This window comes from Athene noctua, chromosome 15 (assembly GCF_965140245.1).
Source record: "Athene noctua chromosome 15, bAthNoc1.hap1.1, whole genome shotgun sequence".
NCBI lineage: Eukaryota > Metazoa > Chordata > Aves > Strigiformes > Strigidae > Athene > Athene noctua.
The window spans coordinates 15,582,479-15,607,128 of record NC_134051.1 but is presented as its reverse complement, the minus strand read 5'-3'; the positions used below and the strand labels follow the sequence as shown (position 1 = coordinate 15,607,128).

The 24,650-nt window shown below is 37.9% G+C and overlaps 1 protein-coding gene across 5 annotated transcripts in view; it reads right to left on the bottom strand.

Annotated features, from left to right (window-relative positions):
• The window catches only part of GRIN2A (glutamate ionotropic receptor NMDA type subunit 2A), a 192,582-nt gene that overhangs the window by 26,671 nt on the left and 141,261 nt on the right, over window positions 1-24,650 (bottom strand). For all 5 annotated transcript variants that reach the window (XM_074918783.1, XM_074918787.1, XM_074918782.1 and 2 more), the window contains 2 exons: window positions 18,906-19,066; window positions 1,858-2,045 (listed from right to left, as the gene is read on the bottom strand). In XM_074918783.1, coding sequence (XP_074774884.1) covers window positions 1,858-2,045; window positions 18,906-19,066 — 349 coding nt within the window. The remainder of the gene's footprint in view (window positions 1-1,857; window positions 2,046-18,905; window positions 19,067-24,650) is intronic.

Sequence of the window (24,650 nt, the reverse complement as noted above, 5' to 3'; positions counted from 1 at the left end):
TCAGCAACTAAAAACGGGTTAAAGATATAAGCATTCCTATGCTATGTAAATCCACAGATTAAAGTGTAAATGCACGATAAGATTTTTCCCTCTTTCCTCCCATCCATTTTTTTTCCTGATACTCAAAGTGATGCCTAAAAATGCCCTACCTTTGGTATTTTGGTGAGCTTTTTCTTGAATAGCTTCACATACTTTCCCTTCTATTTAATTTATTTTCTTTCCCTGTGATTTCGTTTCTTTTTGTTGGATGAGAAGTATCAAAAATGATGAAAGAGTAAGCATGAAGAAAATGCAAGGTGAAAAGAATGAAAAACTTCAGTGATGCTCTGGCCACATCTAGAGGGGCTAGCCCCAAACTGAGAAAGACACCTCAGATCCTCCTTCAGGCTACAGAAGCCTTTTCTTCTTTAGTATGGGACAAATAATTCACCTTCTCTGATTTAAGTTCCCCATCTAAATATGGGTCAGATTTACAACACCTAACACGTTGTAATAGTATCTCACAAATAGAAAAATACTCTATTCACAAAATACTTTCAAATTGGAAAATAAAGCAAATATTTCAGCCAATTGCAACTTTTAAAAACAAGAGTATGCAATCGATTGAAACCTGGCTGTTAGAGGTCATACACTCCTTCCTTAGCAGAGGTAAGCAATGCTTCTTTAACAAGCCTCTCTAAATCCAACAGTTCAGTAATGGTAACACTAGTATCTCTATATGGACCCCAGACAAAATGCATCAGTCATGATTACATCTCTGCCAGTTGTTTACTATTATAATAGGAATAAAATCCATGTGCTGGCAGACTAACACACTCACTGTCTCCAGTCTGAAAATTAATGTCTCAGTTTTTATGGAACAGGAGGCCACTATGCTAAGGTCCTGCACTTTGCCATTTAAACTGTCCTATTATACAGAAATTTACCACTCTTAGTCTCAGTGACATGGTATTGGTGACCTTAAGTGCATATTTATTTCTTCAATAAAGCCCTTTTTTTCACTGACAGAGAAATGTAAAGTTAACACATATATCTATGTAAAAAAAAAAATCAAAATTATCATGTAATACACACCATAATTCCAATCTGATGGAGGATTTTAGTCAGTTATAACAGAAATTTTTTAAGCCACCATGTTTTTATTTGCACGCATGTATGAAAGACATGAAGTTTCACTGTAGCAAAGACACATTTCTACAATCAAAATGTAGTTGAAGCACTACATGGAGAATGAGTCATTATTACTGTCTACAAATACATCAAAGATGTGCAGTAAGTTTTCTTGTCCTGAAGGGCAGAAGTGCCAAGAGGACATACAATTCTTCTATTTTTGTGTTAAAATGAAAAATATCTGTTTGAAATCCAATAAAACCAGTCATCCTACTTCAATTTCATAAACATTCTTTTACCAGAAGTTTAAATTAATCCATCCTGGATTAGGGACCACTCACACCAGTTCAGAACTGAGCTAAACATTTTTAAATAGCAAAACAGTCATGCTGAAAGATCAACTCATCTACCAAGTGAAAACTCCTCAATAATTTCTCAAAGGCAAAAAAACAAAAAAATAAAATAAATAAATTTAGAAATGCTCTCTAACATTGAGGCCAGTGTTACTTTGTGATGTGTATGAAAACACTTTCTGAAAATAGATGTTAACGTCCTTGGCGGTGAGGTGAGTTAGAACAGAGTGGAAGAGAATTTCTGTCTCAGCATCGAGAAATAATTTTACTCATTTGTTTCTGTTGTTTTTAAAAGACTGTAAGAGAACAGTAGTAAAAGGCTCAGAGCTACTAAAATTTAATTAACTGTGCATACATAGAGAATGAAAAGAAAGGAAAAAAGATTGGTCCCTACCATCTCCAACAAACTGAAGGAGGGCTAGATCAATTTGTCTCTTCCAAGGTGATCCTTTCTGAAGTGCTATTCCATAGCCCGTAGTGGCAAAGATGTACCCACTCCCTATTGTCACAAGTTTGCAGCCTTCATCTCTTCCAGCCTTGTAATTCAGCACCGCTGCATCGTAGATGAAAGCATCCAACTTCCTGAAATAAAAGAAAACATTTTACAAACCAAATCATCAGGGACAGCTGTTGTCAGACTTCTTTTCTCCTTGATGTTAGGACCTTGTTGAATATCACATGGATTCTTTGATATCATTAATACATCTACTGCTCCACTGTATCTAAAATTAACAAAAGGCATCTATTTTAGTGAGGGGAAAGTAGGACACACAGTTTTGCATTTCTATTTTAAGGGACGCTGTTAAAAAATACTGAGCAGGAGAAACCAAGCTACAAAAAGTCTTGCCCTGTTATCTTTGTATCTTTGCTCTCAAAATGGATAATAAATATCTTGAGGTGCAAAATGATCTCCAAAACCAACAGAAATGACAACAGAGAATTTAGAATTAAAACAACAATAACCAATTAGCTTATTTAAAATATTGAATGAGGCTGAAAATACGACTTCACCAGTTTTACACACACACTTATTTTATGTCTCTTTCCAAAAATAAACAATTAAGGTGGAGGTTAAGTCCCTGCTAAGACAGATGAAGATATTGGAGCATATCTGATACAGCTAAATCCTACTTAAAAATTATAGAAACTATTTCTTTATGATTCACAGTTCCAGGAGGAATAAAGGAACTTGTGGAAAAGTTTAAGCCTTTCAGTCCATCTTTCAACCCATGTCCATCTCATGTTAAACCAAGAGAAACATCAGGAGAGAGTGAGGTTGTTGGATTTAGTGTTCTCTTATGAAAAAAACCTGTAGCTTATTGCTTCCCTACTTACCCCAACGGTCACCATTCAAGTCATCAAACTGGAATTCAGTGAAGTAGTTAATTTAGAGAAAGTACAGGTGGCTCATGCAACCATTAAAAGAAATATCTGGGCCATCATTTCCTTTGTTTTTTCACTCTACCCTAAAACCCAGCTTAAAAGTCAGTTTAGCTCCATCAGTGCTAAAAATCTGACTCGCTCGTTCCTTTAAATGGGTAATTTAACATAGAGAATACAATTGCTAAACATCTGGTAGGCGATGTGTCACAAATTCAATCTGGAAATAAAATATGGATGGCTATCTCGCACTGAGGGTAACTAAACTGGAACTAGGCAAGAGGGTGCTGGGGTACTGCCCAAGCCTGCAGTCTTCAACACAAGAGCAGGCAGTTTTCTAAATGATGTGCTTTGATTCAGCACTTCGGAGACAATCTTTGGTTTGTGTAGAGAGAAAGAACAAAAATCCATATTCTTTGGGTAGGCACACAAGGGAAGAAAAAAAACCCTGCTTGCCCTACCCTCAAGCTGCTTATAACATTTCTGATCTACAGCAGACATTTACCATAATCAATACAATCCAATCTCATGCTTTTAGACCTCCACAGTTATCTGTGGGGAAGGAAGGACACTTCCCCTCTCAGTGGCTGCCTTTGGCTCAGGCAAGGGATTGGAAGGTAATGCTCCTCTCTGTGGGTACAGACACTGCTGCTACCAGACAACACTCTGGAATTTGTCATCTGTTTATTCTGGGATTTATAGTTTTGCAATGTAAGCATATAAAACACATGCTGGTAAACACAGAGAAAATATAGAGTCAGCTATTCTTCTGTCAAAACAGACTCAGTTAGAAATACAGAGGAAAAAGATATCTTTGCTAAAGACTCCAGGGCGAAAGCCCTGTGCTACCTCAGAAATCATGCTCTTCATATGCAGCTTGCCTCCTTAGGTATTGGCCAGTGTAATAAAACCTTGGGACAGAAAGACAAGGCACAATTGCAGTTTCAGTCACTTGCTGTGGACCCACATCCCAGCTTCCCAGAGAGTCACATGTCAGCTGCAGTGGGTACACACAAGGAAAGCGGGTTCTGAAGATGCCCAAGGCTTTACTTCTGAGGGTTTTCACTACTTCTCTAAGGTCACAATAAATCTCATTACACAAATCGATTTAAAAACATGAGGTACTTTCTTGACAGATGCTGAGTGCTGAAAGGTTCTGTTATCAGGTGCTGCCCAATGTCTGAACTGTAAATCAAAAAGTTGATTGCCCTGAAAAAGTCTGGCTGTCTACAAGTACAAACTCATATTCAGAATATATTTTCTCCATTTCCAACATAAATCTTATAAGCTCTCAAGGCTTAATTATCTCTTCATCATGTGCTGATTACACAAGTACTCTTCCTTGCAAAGCAAAGCTTCAGAACATGATGTACCCCTGCAGCGTGGGCAGGGAGTAACAAGCCACGACTGAAGCTCTCAGATGTTAGGGCATCCAACTCTTCCACCGCCAAGAGGTGAACTTCCCCACACTCTGAATTTTTAAGAACTTTCAGGCAACTTTAAACCTTCCTCGATAAGAGTTTCCAAAAACTGAGACAGCAAAATCTGGGCAAGTCTGAAAATTCGTCCCTTTCTGAGTTGTTTGCTAAGAGCATAAGCTCTGAAGACAAAGCGGGCATTTGCACAGGCCGGCAGGCTGCTGGGGCCACAGAGGACTTTCCTTCCTGCTATGTCTGCGTGGTGAAAGCCACATCTGCTGTTTTGCTTGGCACCGAGGGAAGAGCCAGGCTGCATCATGGCAGGGATTGCTGGACGCTGTAGCACATCCTTGTCTCGTCATTCTCAAGGCAGGACTGGCAAGTCTGGATCTGTGCTCCAGCTCTCTCCTTTCTTCTTTCTCTTCTTTCTCTACAGATGGATTGGCAAGCCCCAGGATCTTTGTTCTTGTGGCAGCAAAATTCAACTGTGCTACACAGCTGAGAAGCTTTGTATTGGTCTGAGTGACGACCACTCTGCTATTTAAGTTACATATTCACTGTAAAACAGCTTACACACACTGAGTACAGCTCCCCACATCAAGAAAAGCTCAAAGCCTCTTGCAAACCTTAGTCATGTAAAAATGAATCAATTAACTTGTCATTTCAGTGCAGCCACTTCAGTGGGTGAAAAGCTTTGTCACATTGTGTAGGTTTAAATAAACTGCTAAGAATTATTAAGAAGATGAAAGAGAACTATAGAAACTGGAATGCAGCAAGAAACAAGATTTATAACTGCCATGAAGTAGCCAAACGCACCAGGCATCTTCAATGAATGCAGGGGAACAGGACTACAGTGTTATGACTCATCTGAGCAACTGGCAGGTTTGTAAACTTCCTTGGAACTACTGCAATAATCCTAGCTAGGAAAGGAAATAAACATTTGGAATATTTATATAAGAGAGACTACAAAGGCAAATGTCCTTCATTACCTAGCAAGCACAAAGAAGAAAGGGGATGGGGAGAATAGTAGCTCACACAGCATAGGAGAACATCAGGCGTTATAAAATTATGAATTGGAATAGTTCTAAAAAAACCCCAAAGAGCACTACTGAATGTAATGATTTGAAGCTGGAGATCTGTGAAGAACAAATGTGGATGGTCTTGTACCTAAACATTTATGAGTCACCAAGAAGTATTAGATCTGAAAAATCAGAATAGCTATTGCAAAACCCCATCCTCTGAAGTGTAGCTGTACACATTCAAAAATGCCCGTGTAAAGAAAATTAAAGGAAAAGGTACAGAAAAGCAATTTCAGAAATGCTAAAAACACTTCCCTATAATTTTCCCCATCTTTATTATTGGCACATACTTTTCATCAAATTCCTATGATGAAAATTGGAAAGCAGGATTAGGAAAATGCTCCTTTATTAGTCATAGCTTATTGCTCAACAACAGAAGCATAACTCACTTGGAAAGATGTTACTTTGCTTCCTTAAACAACTATGTGATCCTTCAGCAATTTTGTTTTCTTGAAAAAGAAACAAGAGGGAAAAATCTAAAATGGCAATCTGCTTGGTAGTTCTGGGGACACAAACAGTAATCCAGCACACTAGAAATCAAACTCTTTCAGTTCCTTTGTGTCCTGCTATGACCTGTGTTGTAGTATTTAGAAAATGAGAGAGATGCTTTAATACAGCCCCGTTTAATCACATTCTTCTATTTTACTGTCAAGCACTGGAGTCTACGGAACAAATAATAATGTGTTTCCGTTGAGGATAAGAGAAACTGGAGCATGACTGAAGTCACCTTCCAGTTTTCAACTACTGCAGTAAATCCAAACATACAATATCTACAGCAGAATTAATTTCTTGCTAAAGTGGGTCCCATTCATCTGTCAGATCCAAGACATTAACTTCAGAATCAATTTTTCTCACTCTCATTTCTTTATGTTTTCTAACACGCTAAATATGTTATTTTCATGGCCAGACAAAAGCTGTGGATTATTGCTAACACAGATTTGACTTACACAAAACCAGAACACATGTAATATATGAAGTGCACCATCACAGCAGTTTGCTTGCACTGCATTTTGCTGTAAACAGGTGTATTGCAATGACTTTTCTACATCATTTTTGATGAACAGTACTTTTTAACTCAAATATGCACCTTCTGGGGCTTATTCTGAAAAATCAAAAGTCAATGACATATTTAAGAATAAGTATACATTGTAAATTGTATAAATTTTATTCTGAGGAAAAATAGTTAATGAAATCTGATCTATTTTTTATATTCGCCTAGGTGACTTAAAAAACTAAGACATTCCTCAAATTTGGTTGCAAATAAATGTAAAAGAGACTACAAAGATTATTACACAGCAAGTGTCATACCTACCTACTAAGGCTCCAGTCATGTCTTTTGAAAGGACAATATTTGAAATTACTGTTTTATTAAAAATATCAGACAGCAAATCAGTGACTCCTTAAACAACAATTTTAACACTACATTTGCCTTCACCTCTTTAGCCCCACCCGCATCATTCAAAACACTTTTACCCATTAAAGCTTTGTCTCCTGAATTTTCAATTCATTTTCAATTTCATTCACATTCAATTTCAGCTCATTTTCAAAACATTCTGGAAAAAAACCCCACTATTTTTCAGCTTTTTTGCTTTTAAAAATGAATTGCATAGTCTGCAGAATAGATGCCTTAAATGACCCTTAAAGTAACATTTATAATTTGATATTAGGCAAAAAAACTGGTAACCACTTAAGGCTGGATTAAACATAAGCATATATTTTAGAGACCATCTATACCATTGCTGGAAGGCAGGAAGTGCAAAAATATTGGTTTTAAAATACGATTGATTTACACTACAGATTATCAGATGTATTACAAATTTAATAATTTACATTTTATCCCTTCTTTATCCAGAGAAGAAAATAAATGAAAGTATGTCAAGAGTGCACAGTGAACGACACAACATCATTTGTGCATCTCTAAAACTATGTCCGGGGGATCTCATACCAACAGGTCACTATGGGATGATGCAGCCATGAAAGGGAAACAAGGCTGTTCTGAAGAGGAGGCTTCAATGAAAATGCTCTAGAGTGACACTTTGATATTGTTGGAGCAAGAGAAGCAGATATTTAACATTTAGCATGAAGGACTGATTATATCTTTTGCCCAGTTTTGACTAAAATGCATTTCAGGTTATCTGATGGCACTTCATCACGAGCAGTGACTTTATCTTTTAGCACATATTCAAATAGCTTCACGCAGATCTTAAGTTCACCTGCAGTGGATGGATTTCTTGACATTGCCAATTCATTAGGTTGGAAAATGTAACAACCACCCCCCTGCAGCAATGCAGGTTAGCAAAGCTTAACCCAGTTAAATGATGAACTCATTAGCGAGAATGAACTTTCAACTTTTCTCCCAGCTCAAACTGCCCTCTCTTCAATCTCCACACAGAAAATGTAGACACAAAATTCAAAAGAGCAATCTCTGACAGACATCAACACCATCATGAAAGATTGTGGAGGCTTCACCTCACCTCTCAGGGCAATCTCAGGCTGCCGGAAAACCCTCCTGCACCGCTTGGATGTGGTTGCCTGAATGGACAACCCTCTTCACTCACAGGAGCTCCCATTCACCACCCCTCTGAACAGCCACCTTCCCAGTCCCTGTAACATTTCCCTTACAACAAAATAATGGAAAATTTAGTCTGCCTTTGTGGTGAATTTATACTGTGGAATAGTGTCCCACTTCAGGTCTCAGAAGCCAAGCAATGAAGTACTTGCAAAGCATCAGTTTATCAAAATATAAAATTTGAAAAGTCAAGTAGGGGGAATATATTTTTAGATTAAAGGTTTTGTCCCAGTTACAATAGCATAATGAAGGATAAATTCAGCACATTTCATCAAGCACCTGATCTCATCCCCAAATCAAACGAATACTAAAACTCAGAATAGCTTCTCAAAAGAAGAGGGGGTAAATGGGATATAGCTACTTTCACCTGCTCATTTTGTTTCCAGATACTTTGTCATATTTAAAAACATTAGATAGATAACTGCATTACCTAAAAAATGATAATATAGACATAGGAGATAACCTTTTTTTAAAAAAAATAAATTAGAAGAGCACTCAGGTACTGAATAAAGGAATCAGAAATAAATCACTATAAACCATTTTTTTTTTCCTAGAGGCAAGTTGCTATGGATCAGCTGAACAGGAAAGACAGAATTATTTTTTATTTTATTTTTTAAAAAAAAGGTAGAAGTAAAAAGCAGCACATTTATATTATGGCCATGATGAAATTCCTGAGAATTGTGACCCAGCTTAAAAGGACATGATGATGTCTGGTTCTGTTTATAGGTAACATGAAACTATTGAGGTGTGAGCTTCCCCAGACATTTCAATGAGTGCCTTCGTAGATCTCAGTAACCCTCTAAACACCAATATTCGCGTTTGCCTGTTCTTGAAAGCCTGTAAGAACCAACCTCCCCCAGAAATTCCCCTGGAACAGCACATTAAGTTCTACCCAGTCCATTCTTTATTTAGACTAAACACATGTGGATGAAATATAAGAATGTGAGAATAACTGCATTTCCTGAAAGGACAGTAAGTGATGGGGAAACAGGGATCAGCCACCAGAAAAACTGATGCCAGAAAATCCTGCCACAAATGGAAATGCCATAGGAAGTCTTATCTGAGCTGCCAGCTTGGTGGCACTCTGTAGTCCAAACCCTGAACTCTGCCCACTTCAGTGGGAACACTTAGTGGTAAAAGCAGGAAAGCTATGCTGATTCAGGCACACATTTATTTTAAGTTATTAGCTTCCAGAAATGATACTTCAACAAGCGGATCATCTGAAAAATGCACCTAGATGGAAGATCAAATTTCAATGTTTTCATATCTCTGCAGTCTTTCGGCACAAATAGTAGTTGCCTAGTTGCAAACCAGCTTTCCAATTCCTAGCTTGGGTGACTACAGTTATAACATCAATTGAAAATCATTCCCCTCAGAGTGCAATACCAAAATGAATATAAGAATGAACACGGAAACAAATATTAGATTGAAGTCCAAAAGAAACATCGTAAGGAGAGTAGAAATTACGTTACCCCGGCCATCTGATGCCAGAGACTGGATGAAGCTATTGATTGCAGAAGTTGCCTGAACACAGTCAACCAGGAGAGAAAATACTGAATGGGCCAAACTGGGGGTTTTTTAACAGAATGTCAGAAAGAAAATCATTACTCACATTATTAGCTCCTTCAGATGGTTTGAAGGAAAGCGTATTTGTACAATAATTTAGTATTTATTGTCAAAATTGGTCGGGATAAATAGACATTCTGGAGCACGGCAAACATCTTGCTCTCCCAGGTAGTGTTGGATCTTTGTTCAGTGCTGTTTGCTGTTTCCCCAGAGGTTATACGGTTAGGAACACCCCTACATGGGTAGTAGATCCTTACTGGCATAGACTTAGGTCCCAATAATCTATGACACTAGCAATAAATAGATGCTTAAGGAGGAATAAAAGAAACAAGGCATGATACGGATGGTATTGTCACCGAATATATCTTCTTGGCTCCAGATGAATGGGTGTTTCATGAGCTGCAGGGTGTACTAAATCCCATCAAGTTTAACAGGTGCCAAATTATTCACCTTCCACCAATTCCTTCAGTTTCTTTCTGAGCTTGTTTCAATTTTGGTATTCACAGTACCTGATCTCTAGAATGTAACTCTGCGAATTTAACTGCACAAATGCAATATTCTATCACTACTGAACATCACAGAGGTCTGGTGCCAACCAAGGAAAAGACACAGAGAGAGATGAAGAGAGAGAGGAGAGAGTAAAGATGAGAGACCGACTGACGTTCACTTTTACTTTAAAAATGTCTCCAAGTATTCTACAGTTGTGATTATTTCAATTTGTCAGAACTAAAGAGTACTACAGAACAACAATTTCTGAAAGTATTTTACATTTCTATTTTCACTACAGCTAAGAGGCAGAAAGTATTCAGGCATAAAATATGATACTCAATACACAATTTATGGCAAAAGTTGCCTGAACTTAGTGTTTCAGACGTGGTCTAGCTCAGTTTCAGTTTTCATTTGACTGAGAAAATTAAAGCTCGGTTCAGCTTTGTTTCTAAGTTCCCATGGCCCTGTCTCACAGCTCTACTGAATTTTTTATTTTGTCTTTCAGACCAGCTGCAGAAATGGATGCTTCTAAGTATCAGCATCCAAAATTGTCCAAAAGTTATATCCAGAGAAATGGTCTAGTGGGTGCCTTTGTACAGGAGTAGAGCAATCCAGGAGCTAGTTAAAACACTCCTCTAAGTTATTTTATATTCCTGACTATTAGTTATAAGTACCATTGACAGTGAATTACCTGAAATATTAATTTCTCATCTTATGTCACACATCCACATTTTGGATTTATCACCTGCTTAAAGGCATGATCACCTGGCGCAATAAAATGCCCTTTCAGGGTTTGGCAAAAATCTTTTAAATTAATACCCTACAGATCTGATGAAAATACAGACAATAATTTTCTTAAACCTTTCTCCTTAATGAAATAACATTTAGAGATACAAATTGGATTCATCACTCAATACTTTCCTTTAAAAAAAAGGCTAATTCCTATCTTACATTTTAAGTTTTGTTGTAATAACCGCTGATGCAGACTCAGAAAATTATTTTGCCTATCACATGTGAATAAACAAGTTTCCAATTCAGTAGTTTAAACTGGTGAATTCTCAGTATCCCAAAAGATCTCTAAGGCTTTCATAATTTGAAAGACACCTTGAAAGAGGAGAATTAATAGTTCAATTACAGGCTGCTGTTTCAGTGACATCTTAAAAACGTGACCGGAGCAAGGATCACCCATCTAAAAACTGATTATTTCAGTTGTTGTATTTGATTTTTTTAATCCTGTTTTTGAAGCTTATGAGAAACAGGAAACCCAAGCAGGCTCGGAATAGAGAACTTTAACGAGTAGGCCATGAGAAAGCAGGAAAACATCCAGTTCTTAGAAGGATAGCTGGATATTAAAGATTTGATACATTATTTTGAAATTCAGTTGCATAAAGCAGTGTTTGTGCTAAAGCCGTCTCCAGCATAGCTTCTGTGTTCATGTATCGTAACAGGCATCCAACAGTGGTGCAAGCAATAAATTATTACAGACATCTCACACTGCCCACCAACTTTCCCTTTCTCCCTCAAACATATTTCAGAGTCAACCATCTCTGGCAATTTCTTAAAAATTTGGTAAAAGAATTGCTATATGTACTGCAACTTTAAAAGTCTAAGAGAAGAGTGAATATTCTCCATTACAAATACTGTAAGGTGTTGTCAATCAGAAACAGTCAAAAAATATTGAGCCACTAGATTAAAAGTTTAAAAATTTATGTCTGCTGAACATTTCTTTGAGTTCTGGTTGCAGGCTGTTATTATCTGCCCACAGGAATGATGAACTTGTGCTTTTTATGAAAAATTAAAATACATAATTTTTCTCTCAAACAGGTAATTTCTCTCATAGCTTTCCCCCCTCTTTTTAGGTGAAAAGGTATGAACCACAGAAAGAATAAAAACCAGAAAGCTTTTCCTTTGATGAAAATTTTTATGACAATTTTTCTGTATAAACAAACTGAAAATACTGAAAAAAAAAATAAATTGTTTTTTGCATCCAAGCGGAGATGTCAGCTGGTTGCTTAAAAGACAAGTTTGTTTTGTGTTTTCCTTTAGGCACACCACCACTTTAATTGACAGACCTAATTAACAGAAGGACCTGCTGGGCACAATCTGAAATGTGTTCCAGCTGACAGAAAGGGAGATGTTTGCCTCCTGGTTATGCCTGTGCCACGCTGTGGAAGCTGCCAGCACAGCCGCTGACCAGTTTGTATCTGTTCAGCAAACAACAGAGTGGGCAAAGCTGTGAACTAAATAGAATTATAAGCACCGTAAGCACAACAAAAAGCTAATTCAGGTTGATAAACATGAAGACTGAGGGTTCAAAGGGCATCAGAGCCTTCTAGGGTTTTCTCTTGCACTTTCTCAGCTTAGTACCATTAAAAAAACTCAACATGTTGCTTAGTACTATTAAAAAAATCATTAATAATCATATTGTTGTTTTCACATGGTAGAGTGTGCTTCCAGGGAGGAAATAACTTCTCACGCCATTCACACTTGTTCCGTCAGATACAGAATCACAGAATCAGCTAGGTTGGAACGGACCTTGAAGATCATCCAGTCCAACCGTTAACCCAGCACTGACAGTTCCCAACTCCACCACACCCCCCAGCGCTAAATCGATCCTACTCTTCAACCCCTCCAGGGATGGGGACTCCCCCCCTGCCCTGGGCAGCCCATCCCAACGCCTGACAACCCATCCTGGAAAGAAATGCTTCCTAATATCCAGTCTAAACCTTCCCTGGCGCAGCCTGAGGCCATTCCCTCTTGTCCTGTCGCTTACTACTTAGTTAAAGAGGCTCATCCCCAGCTCTCTGCACCCTCCTTTCAGGGAGCTGGAGAGGGTGAGATACTTTCAGGTGTTCTTCTAGCATTATTATTTATCATTAAAAAATGCTAAGCATTAGAACTATTACGTGTTCCTATCACAGCAAGTAGCAGCTCAGGACACATTTGCAGGCCAATAGCATCTTCTGAGGGGACAGCTCGAATCTGATAATCCCCTGCATCTGAGGCCGTGGCTGCTGAGGGTCCAGCAGGGGAGAAATAACCATCACCACAGCATTCCTTCCAAGCAGCTTCATATTTCCACCAGGCTGCCACAGGCCACTAGGGAACAAGGTATTAAACTCGATGTGTATAAACAACCAAGCATAGCAATCTTTAACAGGAAGGCAGATGGAGTCCCAAGTAAACTTTAGCATCAAATCCCTGAATATATAGTGACAGCTGGGGCTGTAAATAAAAACTGAAAGCAAGTCATGACAGCAAGGGGGTCTGCGGCTGTACAAGGGGCTGCTTGCCTGTGGAACACAAGGGATTCATTACTGCAGTTTCCTTGAAGCAAGTTATATTCTGAGCTTTTTGCAATGAAACTGAGATAAAGTCCTCACATCAACATGCTGCTATAACACAGCATCAGTTAGACCATCTCTTTTCTTGAAACAAGATATACACTGTGTGATTCTCAGCTGCAATCCTCATATCCAGGAAAATTAAGGAAGTGAAGAAAAAATTAGATGGATTCATCAGTGACAGGCAAGAGACAAGTGAAAGTTTCCCGTTTTATCTCTATAGTAAGAAGAGACTCTCCCAATTAAATTTTCTAAGTTCAGCCATTAGCAGTTAAATCCCAGACAATATTCCAGTGTAGATGTGCTGGGGCAAAGGTGGGAGCATGAAATGCATTTCCAGTTTACTGCCATTGCGTTTTCTCCTCTTGACAGTTTTAAAGCAGCAGACACGGAGAAACACGACATGCAAACTCAACAGCTATGGGCTCATACAGCCCACACCAAAAAATTACAACAAGTAAGGTGAGTTTGCTTGCAAAAAGAGAGCATTCTTTAACTATTACCTCCTCTGGAAAAATACAGCAAGGCATACAGAAGCACACAAACCCAAACAGCCACTGTAAACCTAACACAATAATTAACTACTTCCTATTCAAAGACTTACTCTGTCTTGAAAAAGCAAAATCAATAGGATCTGTCTCTCTGGTGCAGAGGGTTCTAGAAATGTAAATTAATTAAATGCAGCATAGACAGAAATGCTTGCGATGCATTTTTAGAACTTTATTTGATCAATAAACATCTGAAGAACACAGAGGAGCCACCGCAGCTCTAACAGAGCCGGACTTCACTCACCAAGAATACATTAGCTAATGTCTTACAGACTTTACTCTTCAGAATAATGCTCAGGAAATCACTGCCATTTCTGTTTCATTAAGGAAAAGGAAAAAAAAAAAAAACCAACTCTGGAGAATTCCTGAGCTCTTCAGTCCTGCCTAAAGAGGAATGTGAAGCTCTACAAGTAGCACAGTGCATGTGGTTCAGCTGATCCCTTATATGCACGAAATTTAGGGAAAAACACCAGTACATTTCTTTACAAGCTTGTAAAATCGTGATTACTTTCAGTACTAAACTGCATTGAAAGAGGGACAGTATTTTGTCTTTTTGAAAAATATTAAGTGTTGCTTGAGTAACAAGATGCATGAATTTTGCTCCCTTTTAACAGGCCTCGTTGCAAACTGATAGCTTTTAATTAATAAATACAGAAATTCTGCTGTTGTTCAAATGATCTTTCAGCAGCATTCTGAGAACTGTATGTGGGAATGTCAGAAATAAGACATTATCGACAAGTGGTAGATATTATCAAGACTTTACAGATAATTCTTTTTTATTATTTTCAGGAAAAAAAAGGTTGCTTTCTTATCAAACAAAGGGGAAAAGCCAATATAGATGATAAATTTACCTTCACCATTGATAGCAACAAGCCTTCATGAGTAAGCTGCAATGAGCCCCCCCCATGGGGATTCACCTGAAGGAGTAGGTATAATGTCAATGCCAGTCTAAAGCAAAAATCTCATTTCCATTTTGATTTGCAGTATTTCCCAGTTGATTCCTTTCTAGAATGATCTTAAACATTTTCAATGCTAATTGAACAAGATAGGTCAAAGCCTATTGCCCATGTAGTGAAGTTGTTTGTTCTAATTTAAAAAAAAATAACAAAAAAAAAAAAAACCAACAAATGCAGATGCTTTCCTGGTAAGTTAATATTTAAAACACTATTAGCTTCACCTCTCAAAGATGAAAACAAAGGGGCTGGGTATTTTGTTCAAGGCTTCCCAGACACGGATGTATGCACACATCTCTGCATGTACAGCAATACTCCAACACAAGACCTATCTAACCCCTACACCAGACCAGGAAATAAAGGCAGGAACGTAATTTATTTTATAAACATTTCTATCTGTATTTCTGCCCTTGAGGTTTTTCCTGGCCACATTAGTGACTGGACTGAAGCAGCTGACTTTTCACTTCTTGTGAGAAAGCAAGATAAAAAACCCAGATTGTTTTTCAATTTGTTTTCAGAATGAGGAAAGGGACATAAGCATGTCTCCAACAAAAAAAGAAATCTTAGAGAAATCCGTGCATCTGAAGCTTTATGTCTCCTTCCCACTTTTTCCTTTCAGTTCAACTCAATAATATTATGTATTAAACACAATGGTCTCAAAGATCAAGATATTCACATACATCTCAAGAGGCTAACACTAATTAAAGCTGATCAAAAGACTTAAAGAGTTTGAGATACAGCAAAACCAGGCTGAACTGTGACAAGAGACTACTCAATAGTTTGATTCTATTTAGATCAGATGCCACGTGTAGCATTATTCAGTCATTAAGTATTGCCTGATTGCTAGTATTTTTTGCTCTACTTTAAAATTAGAATCAAAAACTATATATAACTAATTAAAGGGGAATAAATCTTATGTCTTCAATTAAGCAAAAGTAGTTTTAAAAGTGAGATTGGAAATACATACAGGTTATACAAAAAATCTTCAGGAATAACACAGGTACTACTTATTTTGATTTGCAGCAGCCGTTATCAACCAGACAATCTCTGCAAGTCCTTCCCAGGTCTATAGTCTGTGATTGTACAATTACCAGGTAGTTCATATGGAAGAAAAATTGCTTCTTGTATGCTACCAATGATGAGGGTGAAAAAAGATAAAAGTGCAGGAATAACTTTGAGAACAGATAAAAATGAAAACAGACAAAATAGCTGTAATAAGGTAAACAAAACACATCCATACCGAAGAGGAAAATAGAAATTATATATTTGCTCAGAAGCAGTTTGAGGAAGGAGACACAGGTCATCCTCAAAACAGAAGTGGCAACATCGGCTCCATGGGTCAAGCTGTATTAAAAATCATGGGATCAAGCAAAGTATAAAAGGTGAAAGCTTGCTCAAGTCTAGATAAGGATGAAAGGGCAAACTTTACATGGAACGGAGACACAGTCTGACCAAATAAGTCACAAGGGAGAAAGGAAGAAGATAAAGCATGGGTATATAAAAAATGAGGAGTATACTGAGGAACAGAGCTGAAAATTTGGTAGAAAAAGTGAAAAATTATGTTTTTGAAGAATATGAATCTGGAGAAGGAGAAGAGGTAGGGACTACCAAATACCTATTCATGCTTTTCTATTCTCCTCTCTACAGAGAATCCAAGTTATTACAGTCCCATATTATACAGTCTCACCTCTTTCGCTCACAACACTTTTAGCTCCAGAGATCCCTGAGGTGTCATCAACGTGAACTGCATCACATCCTCACCAAATATCTTAGCCAAAAGGAAAATGTGGGTGGGCTCAAGGTGCAAGTGACAGGTGAGAATGACAGAGCCTGATCGGTTTGGACACCTAAATGAAATCATCTTTCCAGAAAGAGACAACTCTGAAGCAAAAAGAAGGTACAATCATGCTGCACGATCCATAACCGAGTTTACTGCCCACGATTACCACATTGATTGGGTCTTTGCACCCTTCTTGCTCTGCAGAAACTGAAGGCAGAAAATATGTAAGCCCACTTGACACTACTCTCCTGCTGGAATGTCCAAACCTGTGGTATAAGCAAACACAAAGTGACACTTCTATTGTGGGAAACTTCAGCAGCTGATGGCATGCTGTTTAATCCTTCTGTAGGTGCCATCAGACAAAATACTAAGGAGCGCAGCTGTATGTAGCAGTTACTTATATTGATCTGGAAAACCCCGCACATGGCAGCTTATCTGCACCATCTGCTGCAGAAATGTCAGTCACGGGGAGCAAGGCAGACACCTGAGGGTGTCCACACTGAGAAATCACTTAGAAGAGGAAAGAAACTTCAGCAGGGGAAAAAAAATCTATAAAAAATTAATAGCTTCTGCTGTCAAAAGGACTAAAGCTTTTGAGGAAGAGCAACTGGCACAAGAACAGCCAGCCTGAGTTTTAGTGAATATCATGAACTCCCCTGCAGTCAGGTAGCAACCTCCCTCCCTCAGTCCCTTTTCATGCTTGTGTCTGACAGGTGGCCTGATTTTAAATCTAACAGCAGTTTTCCAGAGCTTTCAGTGCCACAAATGGTTGGTGAAAAGTACAAGGAATATAAATGCCTTAAACTAACTATCCATCCAACTGAAGAAGTTCTAGCAATGGCTGAAATTAAGGATATCTTCTTCTTTAAAACTTCACAGCGGCAACGGTAGCATTCAGCTGACTATCTATAATGCTTAATCTAGTTGTCAACACAGGAAATATAACTTGCACAGGCTTGGGCAGAGCAGGAGCTCTGCCTCCCATTTGGAAGACCTTGGCCAAGGTTCATCTCACGTTATGATACGTGTCTATGTTAGGATAGGACAAACTGTGACTGAGAAATGGCAGTTGAGCATGCCTTGGGCAATGATGACAGAGGAAGTCCAGACAACAATATAGAGACAGCAGAGAGGGGAATAGTAGGAAGGATAACTTTTTAAAGAAGGGAAGTGCACTCTAAGGAAAGATTTGGGGACTTCAGGGTTTTTTGCGTAAGAAATATGTTACAATCCCCTACATGTTTGGGAGAAGGAGAGTAAAAATTAAAAGGTCAAGCAGTTACCAAAAAAGGACCAAAAGTGACAGCTTAATTTAGTATAGGAAAAAATGTGTCCTGTGTTGACTGTAAATAATAGCAGGCGAGATGTGCCTGCCTTGAAACAGTCACTAGAGTAGATGTACTTAAATCCACTATGGGTGATTTAGCCTTCTCACTTCAAAAAACCTGAACAAACTATATTGATAAATTATTATTATTGTAATGCAGTATTATTAACTAAAATACAGACTATTATCAAGCCTATATGTTTAGAAAAGATTACTAGAGCTAACACATTCCTGCCACCCAGATGAATACTGATACAAGTAGTGAGTCACTCTCATACTTTTTGATGATTAACAATGAAAATTCAGACTCTTTGTCCAACCAGGCAGAATGGGCTGTTTCAGAGGGATGGATGGCACTCAAGCCTAAATCTCAGATCTTAAGGAAGAAGGACAATAATATTTGCCAGAATATTTACCAAGATTGTCACAAGCAGGATTAGATCTCAACAGATTTTCTGAAGATCGAAGTCAATACTTCACATGTGACAGTAAAAATGTAAGAGTGGACCTAAAAACATACTGAAGGGACAAAGAGGTTGAAAAGAAATAACAAGTAGTTGAACACTGGCCAGACAAACAAGTTTTGTCAGAAATTCACCCTGTGAAAGCACATTTCTGAGAGAGTTCTGCAAAGGTAATGAGGGACTGTACAAAACATCATGTTCCGTGTTGAGCTCCCACCCATATCCAGGTCCACCTGTATCATCTCTCTGTAAATTTGAGAAATACTAATTCTGCTCTTTGAATCTATTTTACATCGGACATCAAAGCTTCCATGAAATGTTAAATGTCATACGAATCACAGGCAATCATTTTCCTTTTGGATATCCGTACAGTGCAGTTGAAAAAAAAAAAACAAACCAAACCAGTCATATACTACACAGCATGCCTGACATCAGTCTGTTCTGTATCACTTTAAGTACAGATCAATACTTCTCAGTTTCTGCAAAGTCTACTGTATTCTTTAAAATCCACGGAAAAAAGCTTACCCAGTTTTCAAGCTGACCAAAGCATCTTCAACTCCTTTCTGGTTATACTTCGTCATGTAAAGGTGCATATCAGGGTAGTTGTTTCTGATATTCCTCTCTGTGCTTCCATTTGGGACCGTTCCAAATCGAAAAGGAGGTGAATAATCATGCGGCCTTTGAAACTAGGGAGAAAAGGTAAAAGCAAAGTGTTTAAGGCATTCAAAATGTGAAGAAGGGCAATTTCAGGTTGAAAAAACCCAAAAGTTGTATAAGCTGCCTCAAATTTCTTCCTCAAATGCTGTGGGTTAATTCAGTGATATTATACCAGAAAGTGTGTCTTCACACTGACTGAACTTACAGAAACATACACATCCAAAGTAAAAACAGCTCAATTTTGCCACTCTAATGTGACTTTCTCCCACGCACTGTAATATAGCAGGACAGTAGAAACTGGAGAGATACTGTGGAAGATGTTCCTCATCCGCCAGCATCTCCCTAGAGAACCCAAACTACGAGCAGACACACTGGCAAACAGGAGTCAGAAGAAAACTATTTTGTTGGTAGTCATTTTGCGCTACCATCTCAGTTGAGACATTGTGGGTCCCCACACAAAGAAGGCAAAAGGATCATCTGCACTACTTGAAAGGGCACCTAACCCCCTGCTCCCGGAGGGGGCACAGGGTGAGGGCTGCCTTTCCTTCCACCACCCTGACTCAATGGGAATAAAAGTCCCTGCATCTTCCAAGGGGCTCAGCAGCTACATCACTTGACAAGAAAAGGGTTTCTGAGACCCTCACACCTATAATCCTAGTCCCTATATATTCCTACAATTTAAAACTACAAATTATTTACTTGAGGGCACACAGGTTTATTCTATAATTTTACTCTATATTACTATTGCATCAGCACAGACAAACAAGTCAGGGAATATCTGCAGAGGAATAGCAAGGCACCCTCAGATTTCAGATTTGGAAATCAGACAATCTCACATAAAATTTTGCTAACAGACCTGAAAATTTAATATGTGCCTTTTCAATAACTCCCTTTAAATACCAAGTGACACTTTAGGATTGAGTTGAAATATCTCTTTAAGAAGTAAATGAAAAAGGCCACTCAAATTAGAGAAACTATTGGCTAATGAGGAAATTCAATTGAGCATTGATAAAAGCAGTCACCCATGAATTCCATAGTAAAATGCACTCTGTCTTTACTGTTGGTTAGAAGAGCAATTTATATACCCTGTGCTGCAAGAGACAGCTAATATTTATATAGCTGCTGCTTCCTTCAGGCTACACAAGTAACAGCTCTCTTTTTAAAGTTTGGTCTAAGGGCATAAAGTATTCCCAGGATCCAGTGCCAATTTGCAAAGAGAATACAAATAGGCTTATACAAAAACTGGGAGTATTTTCAATTCCATCAAACCTTGACTGTGAAATTATTGCTGCAACAATATTTTCATGTTACAGAACTACAATTAAATGCTTCATTTTAATTAAGCATATTTTGACAAAGCAGAAAGGAATGAACTCTACTTTTCTCTATTCGTTTAGCTAACAGATGTCTTGCTTTTCTCATCTTCCTTTTTCACAGCTTTACTGTTTAAATTATTACTTTGCTACTACTTTACACATACTAATTGACCCATGCACTAAAATTACACTGTATACTAGTCATGGTTCTTAGTCTGTATCTGCTATTTCCTTTTTTAAGTTTATTATGCAGCACTGAAACAAACCCTGCTCTTAAATACATGTCCAGGGATTCTACTGATACAGGTGTAGCTTGCTATTAACTTTATTTAAATCTACAGATAATGAATCCCTGAAGTAGTGAGATGGCTTCCAATATCTGTATCAAATTTGCCAGTCAATAGAACTGGAAAAAAAAAAAAAAAATTAGAGAAACTATGTCTATTTTAAGAGCTGTAAAAATTGCTGCTGCTCATACACCTGACATTTTTTTGAAATTCAGCTGTGGTGAGCATTCTGCAAACTCAGTTCCTAATCCTGGGGTATAGCAGTGGAACTGGGGGAACAGGGATATTATGGTGGAGTACCCTGGTAATTCAGAAATGGAGTTTGGTTCTGAATATTCTCACTTTTCAAGGACATTCATATGAGTTTAAGACGTTGGGAGCAGTTTCCTCCCATAGGAATAGTGGAAGGAGCTGAGGTATGTGTCTCAAATTGAACATTTGTGGAACACAAAAATAGCAGGGGAGCAAAGATTAATAAAAAGTACTAGTTCATTCAAAGATCACAGGGATCACAAGCAGATGAATAATTCCAAACACCATACACAGACTGGAGTTTCTTGGCACAAGACACCCAACCAAAAAATTAAAAGTCACGAGGAGATTGTCTGTTACTACTGCCTGCCCACGGATTATTTGTAAAGAAGAAAGGGTTTAAAATCTTTTTACTAACAGTGAACTCATAACTAAGGTGTACAAAGTTCTCATCCATAATTTTAAACTTATATTCTGTGAATTGACATCTCCTGGAGAAGCATATAGGCTCTGTGATTGTAGCAAAGATCTACATGGCAGGCATGAGACAAGAAAGAAAAAAGGATCAAGTCTCTACATGCACTCATTTTCCCTGAAGCCCCATGATGGGAAATAAAATATATCATCTCTGCTAGGAAGCAATTTTCTTCCTAGACATTTTATGAAACTTTTTTTTTTTAAAAAATCATTAATAAAATCCTTCAATTGAATGCACAACCCCTGCTTCAATCACAATTGTGGAGATATCCACTGTTATTCAGAAGACTAACCAATTCGTTCTTGTTTCCCCATGCTCTGCCAGCTGCTAGACCGGTGGCACATGGCCACAAAACTCTGATATTTTGCTTTTATTTTGTTTTACCTATATACCTTAACAAAACTGACAATTTCATTAAATCGGTAAAGTGATCTTTCACAAACATTAAATACTGACTTAATCTGAAGATTTGAATGCTTGCCTGAAAAGGTTGGTATTCAGAGCAATTGTTGTATTTCTGGAGTATTTTAAGGAACTGTGGAAAACATTACAAAAACAGTAGAAAATAGTAAATATTAACCCTCTGCTAACACAGATATTAACAGGAATTATGGCTGGTTTGGAGTGATAGAAAAATACCCATATTTGAACTCTTTCTTCTTTTACCGGATGGAAAACACTGACAATCTGATTTGTGATCTTTGAAAAATACAGCTATTAGTAATTCCAAGACTATTATTATAATCATCGTTTAATGAAACACAGTTGATCTCTACGCCTGACAACCCTCAAAAAGCCCTTTAAAGGTCTAATGTTGAAGTGGAGAGATGGACTGGGGAAAGAGGGTCACCCCCAACTACCCCATCACCCATGCTGCCTGTTAACCTCAGCCTGCTCTGTTTTCACACAGACATATTTCTAAGTAACTACAGAATTTGTGATATCTTATTGCACAAAAATATAATGCCAAAGTGCAAGAATACTGTGAATCCTGCAAAAATACAGAACCTGTAAATGGCATAATTAAGGCTTCCTAATAAGGTTGAAGAGAATCCCCTAGAGCACACGCATGTGGGGCACTCCTAAAATGTTACTGTGCGGAGGAATCACAGCAGATAAACACTCTGCAAGAAAATTCTGTCCACTGCTATCTCCTCTCCCTTAGTAATCTCATCTCCTGTTCATTACATGAAAGAGGCGTAAGTGATCTCAGAAGTAACCAGTGCTATGAATGCCAGCTTTGCTGGATGCTTTTGGACTCATTTTCTGTACCATTTTGTGAGCACAAAGCTCTTAAAAATCTTTTACATACACAAGAATGTCAAACTATAATTTTCTTCTCATTTTCTGAATCATTTGAGTTTATGAACACCCACCCCTAGTAACTCCAGTACATGCTGTGCCATGTACTTCTGGGTGACACATAGATGACATGGCGTTCAGAAATTCATTAGCAACATTATGAATGTTGAGGAAACTATCAAGAAGTCTTAAAGTGAGGAATGGTAAATAGAACGTTATCATGTGTTCAGCAAATCTGGTGAACCACATGCTAGAGCATAACACATTTCCTGAATGGGAAGATACTGACTGCTGAGGGTCAGGGATGACTGCTCAGAGAGAGAAGGGTTTTTTTCCTGGCTCCTCTTCTCTGTAGTCTATCACATATGGAGCTGGACTGAGAAACCCCAGTGTCTCTAATTTGGAATAATTTATTTCATTCACAATACAGCATTGACAAAAGAGCTCAACTCTTCAGCCGTGGCAGTAGGAAAAAGGGGAGAGCAGGAAAAAATCAGATATCAGTAAACTGATTTACCAGCCCAGAAGGTTTTTTCAAAAATTACTGAACTCCTAGACATGACTTATTTTAAATTAATCTTACCCATACTTCTGGCCTTTCTCACTGGTCTTTGCCTACTACTGCTTTGCTTGAAGCAAGGGTCAGAGTTCTCTACTGAAAAACAGTAAAATTTTTGCAAATTCCTGAACTGTCCCCCTACCAACAACATTGCAGCAACAAGGCAAAGAGGGAAGAAAAACAATATAACATGAATCAGATTATATTCCCATAAATTATCCTAAATTATTTGAATTTCTAAAATCCAAGAAACCACGCAAAACCTGTGTATGACAAGAAGAATGTTTTGAACTAGACCCTTGCTTTTCTGGACTTCTGGCTTGTTAAATTTAATCAAAAAAGGCATGGCTCCCCTGATTTATCTCTATATGCTTCAGGCAAAATTTGAAGAACTGTAAAATAAAAACAAAGGTAGCAGATCAAATAAATGATCAGCAGACCACACAAAACCAGATGGTATTTTCTGATTCAAGTATTTTTCTATTTTTGTTTTGCTTTTTTGTGTAAATAACATCCTACTTAGGAGAGAGAACAGAAAAATTACAAAAATAAGGAAGTTATTAGCCAAAAGCTACAGAACAAATACTGACGTTTTCCTAGCCCATAGGTGAGAGTGGCAAACAGCCAGCAGAGAGAGGAAGGTAAGGGTGCACTGGCAGACCCAAAGGCTAGTGCTGTGCCAGGTGCAAGCCAAATCCTGCCAAAACCCAGACCTCCCAGGAAAACGCTCTGTACTTTCTCACAATCAGGAGAAAGACATTTCTCAGATTCTTTCTTTTTATCCTCAAGAGAATAGCTTTTATCTGTCTCTTATGAAGAATGCTATCGTGAAATAGAGGGATATTTAACAGTCTTCATACTCTTTCAAAGGTTTTGTGACAACACAAAATGAAAACAAAACTACTATCACTTTTTGTTTCTTTTTATCTGTCTTTCCTCTAGCCATGCTTGCAATTCATACTTTGATACTTCAGGCAATCAATCAAAGGGTGGTCATAAAAAGCAGTTAAAACAAAAAACAAACCAAGGCTACCTGAGCTGTTGCCTTCTTTTGAATAATATTTTCCTTTATTTTCTGTCCTTTGAGAAAAATCCCTTGTGAAGTTTTCCCTTGCGCTATACTCAATTTAAATATTACTTCATGTCAATATTTAATTTCATTTTAAAACAACAGGGGACAAACTTGAAAACAGCATGCCCTTCGTGTATTTTGTGCATATCCATCACATCAATAATTTTGGAAATGGACTTCAATCCCTGCATGCAATACCACTATTGCAAAGCAGCCATACAAATGAAATAAAAAAGAAGCGATAGCTGGGTTTCTTAGACTTATAAGACTATTGATTAAAATCCACAAGTACAAAGATCTGGGAAGTATACTTTCAGCAGAAGAAAGTTCAGTCAAGCTAGAACAAT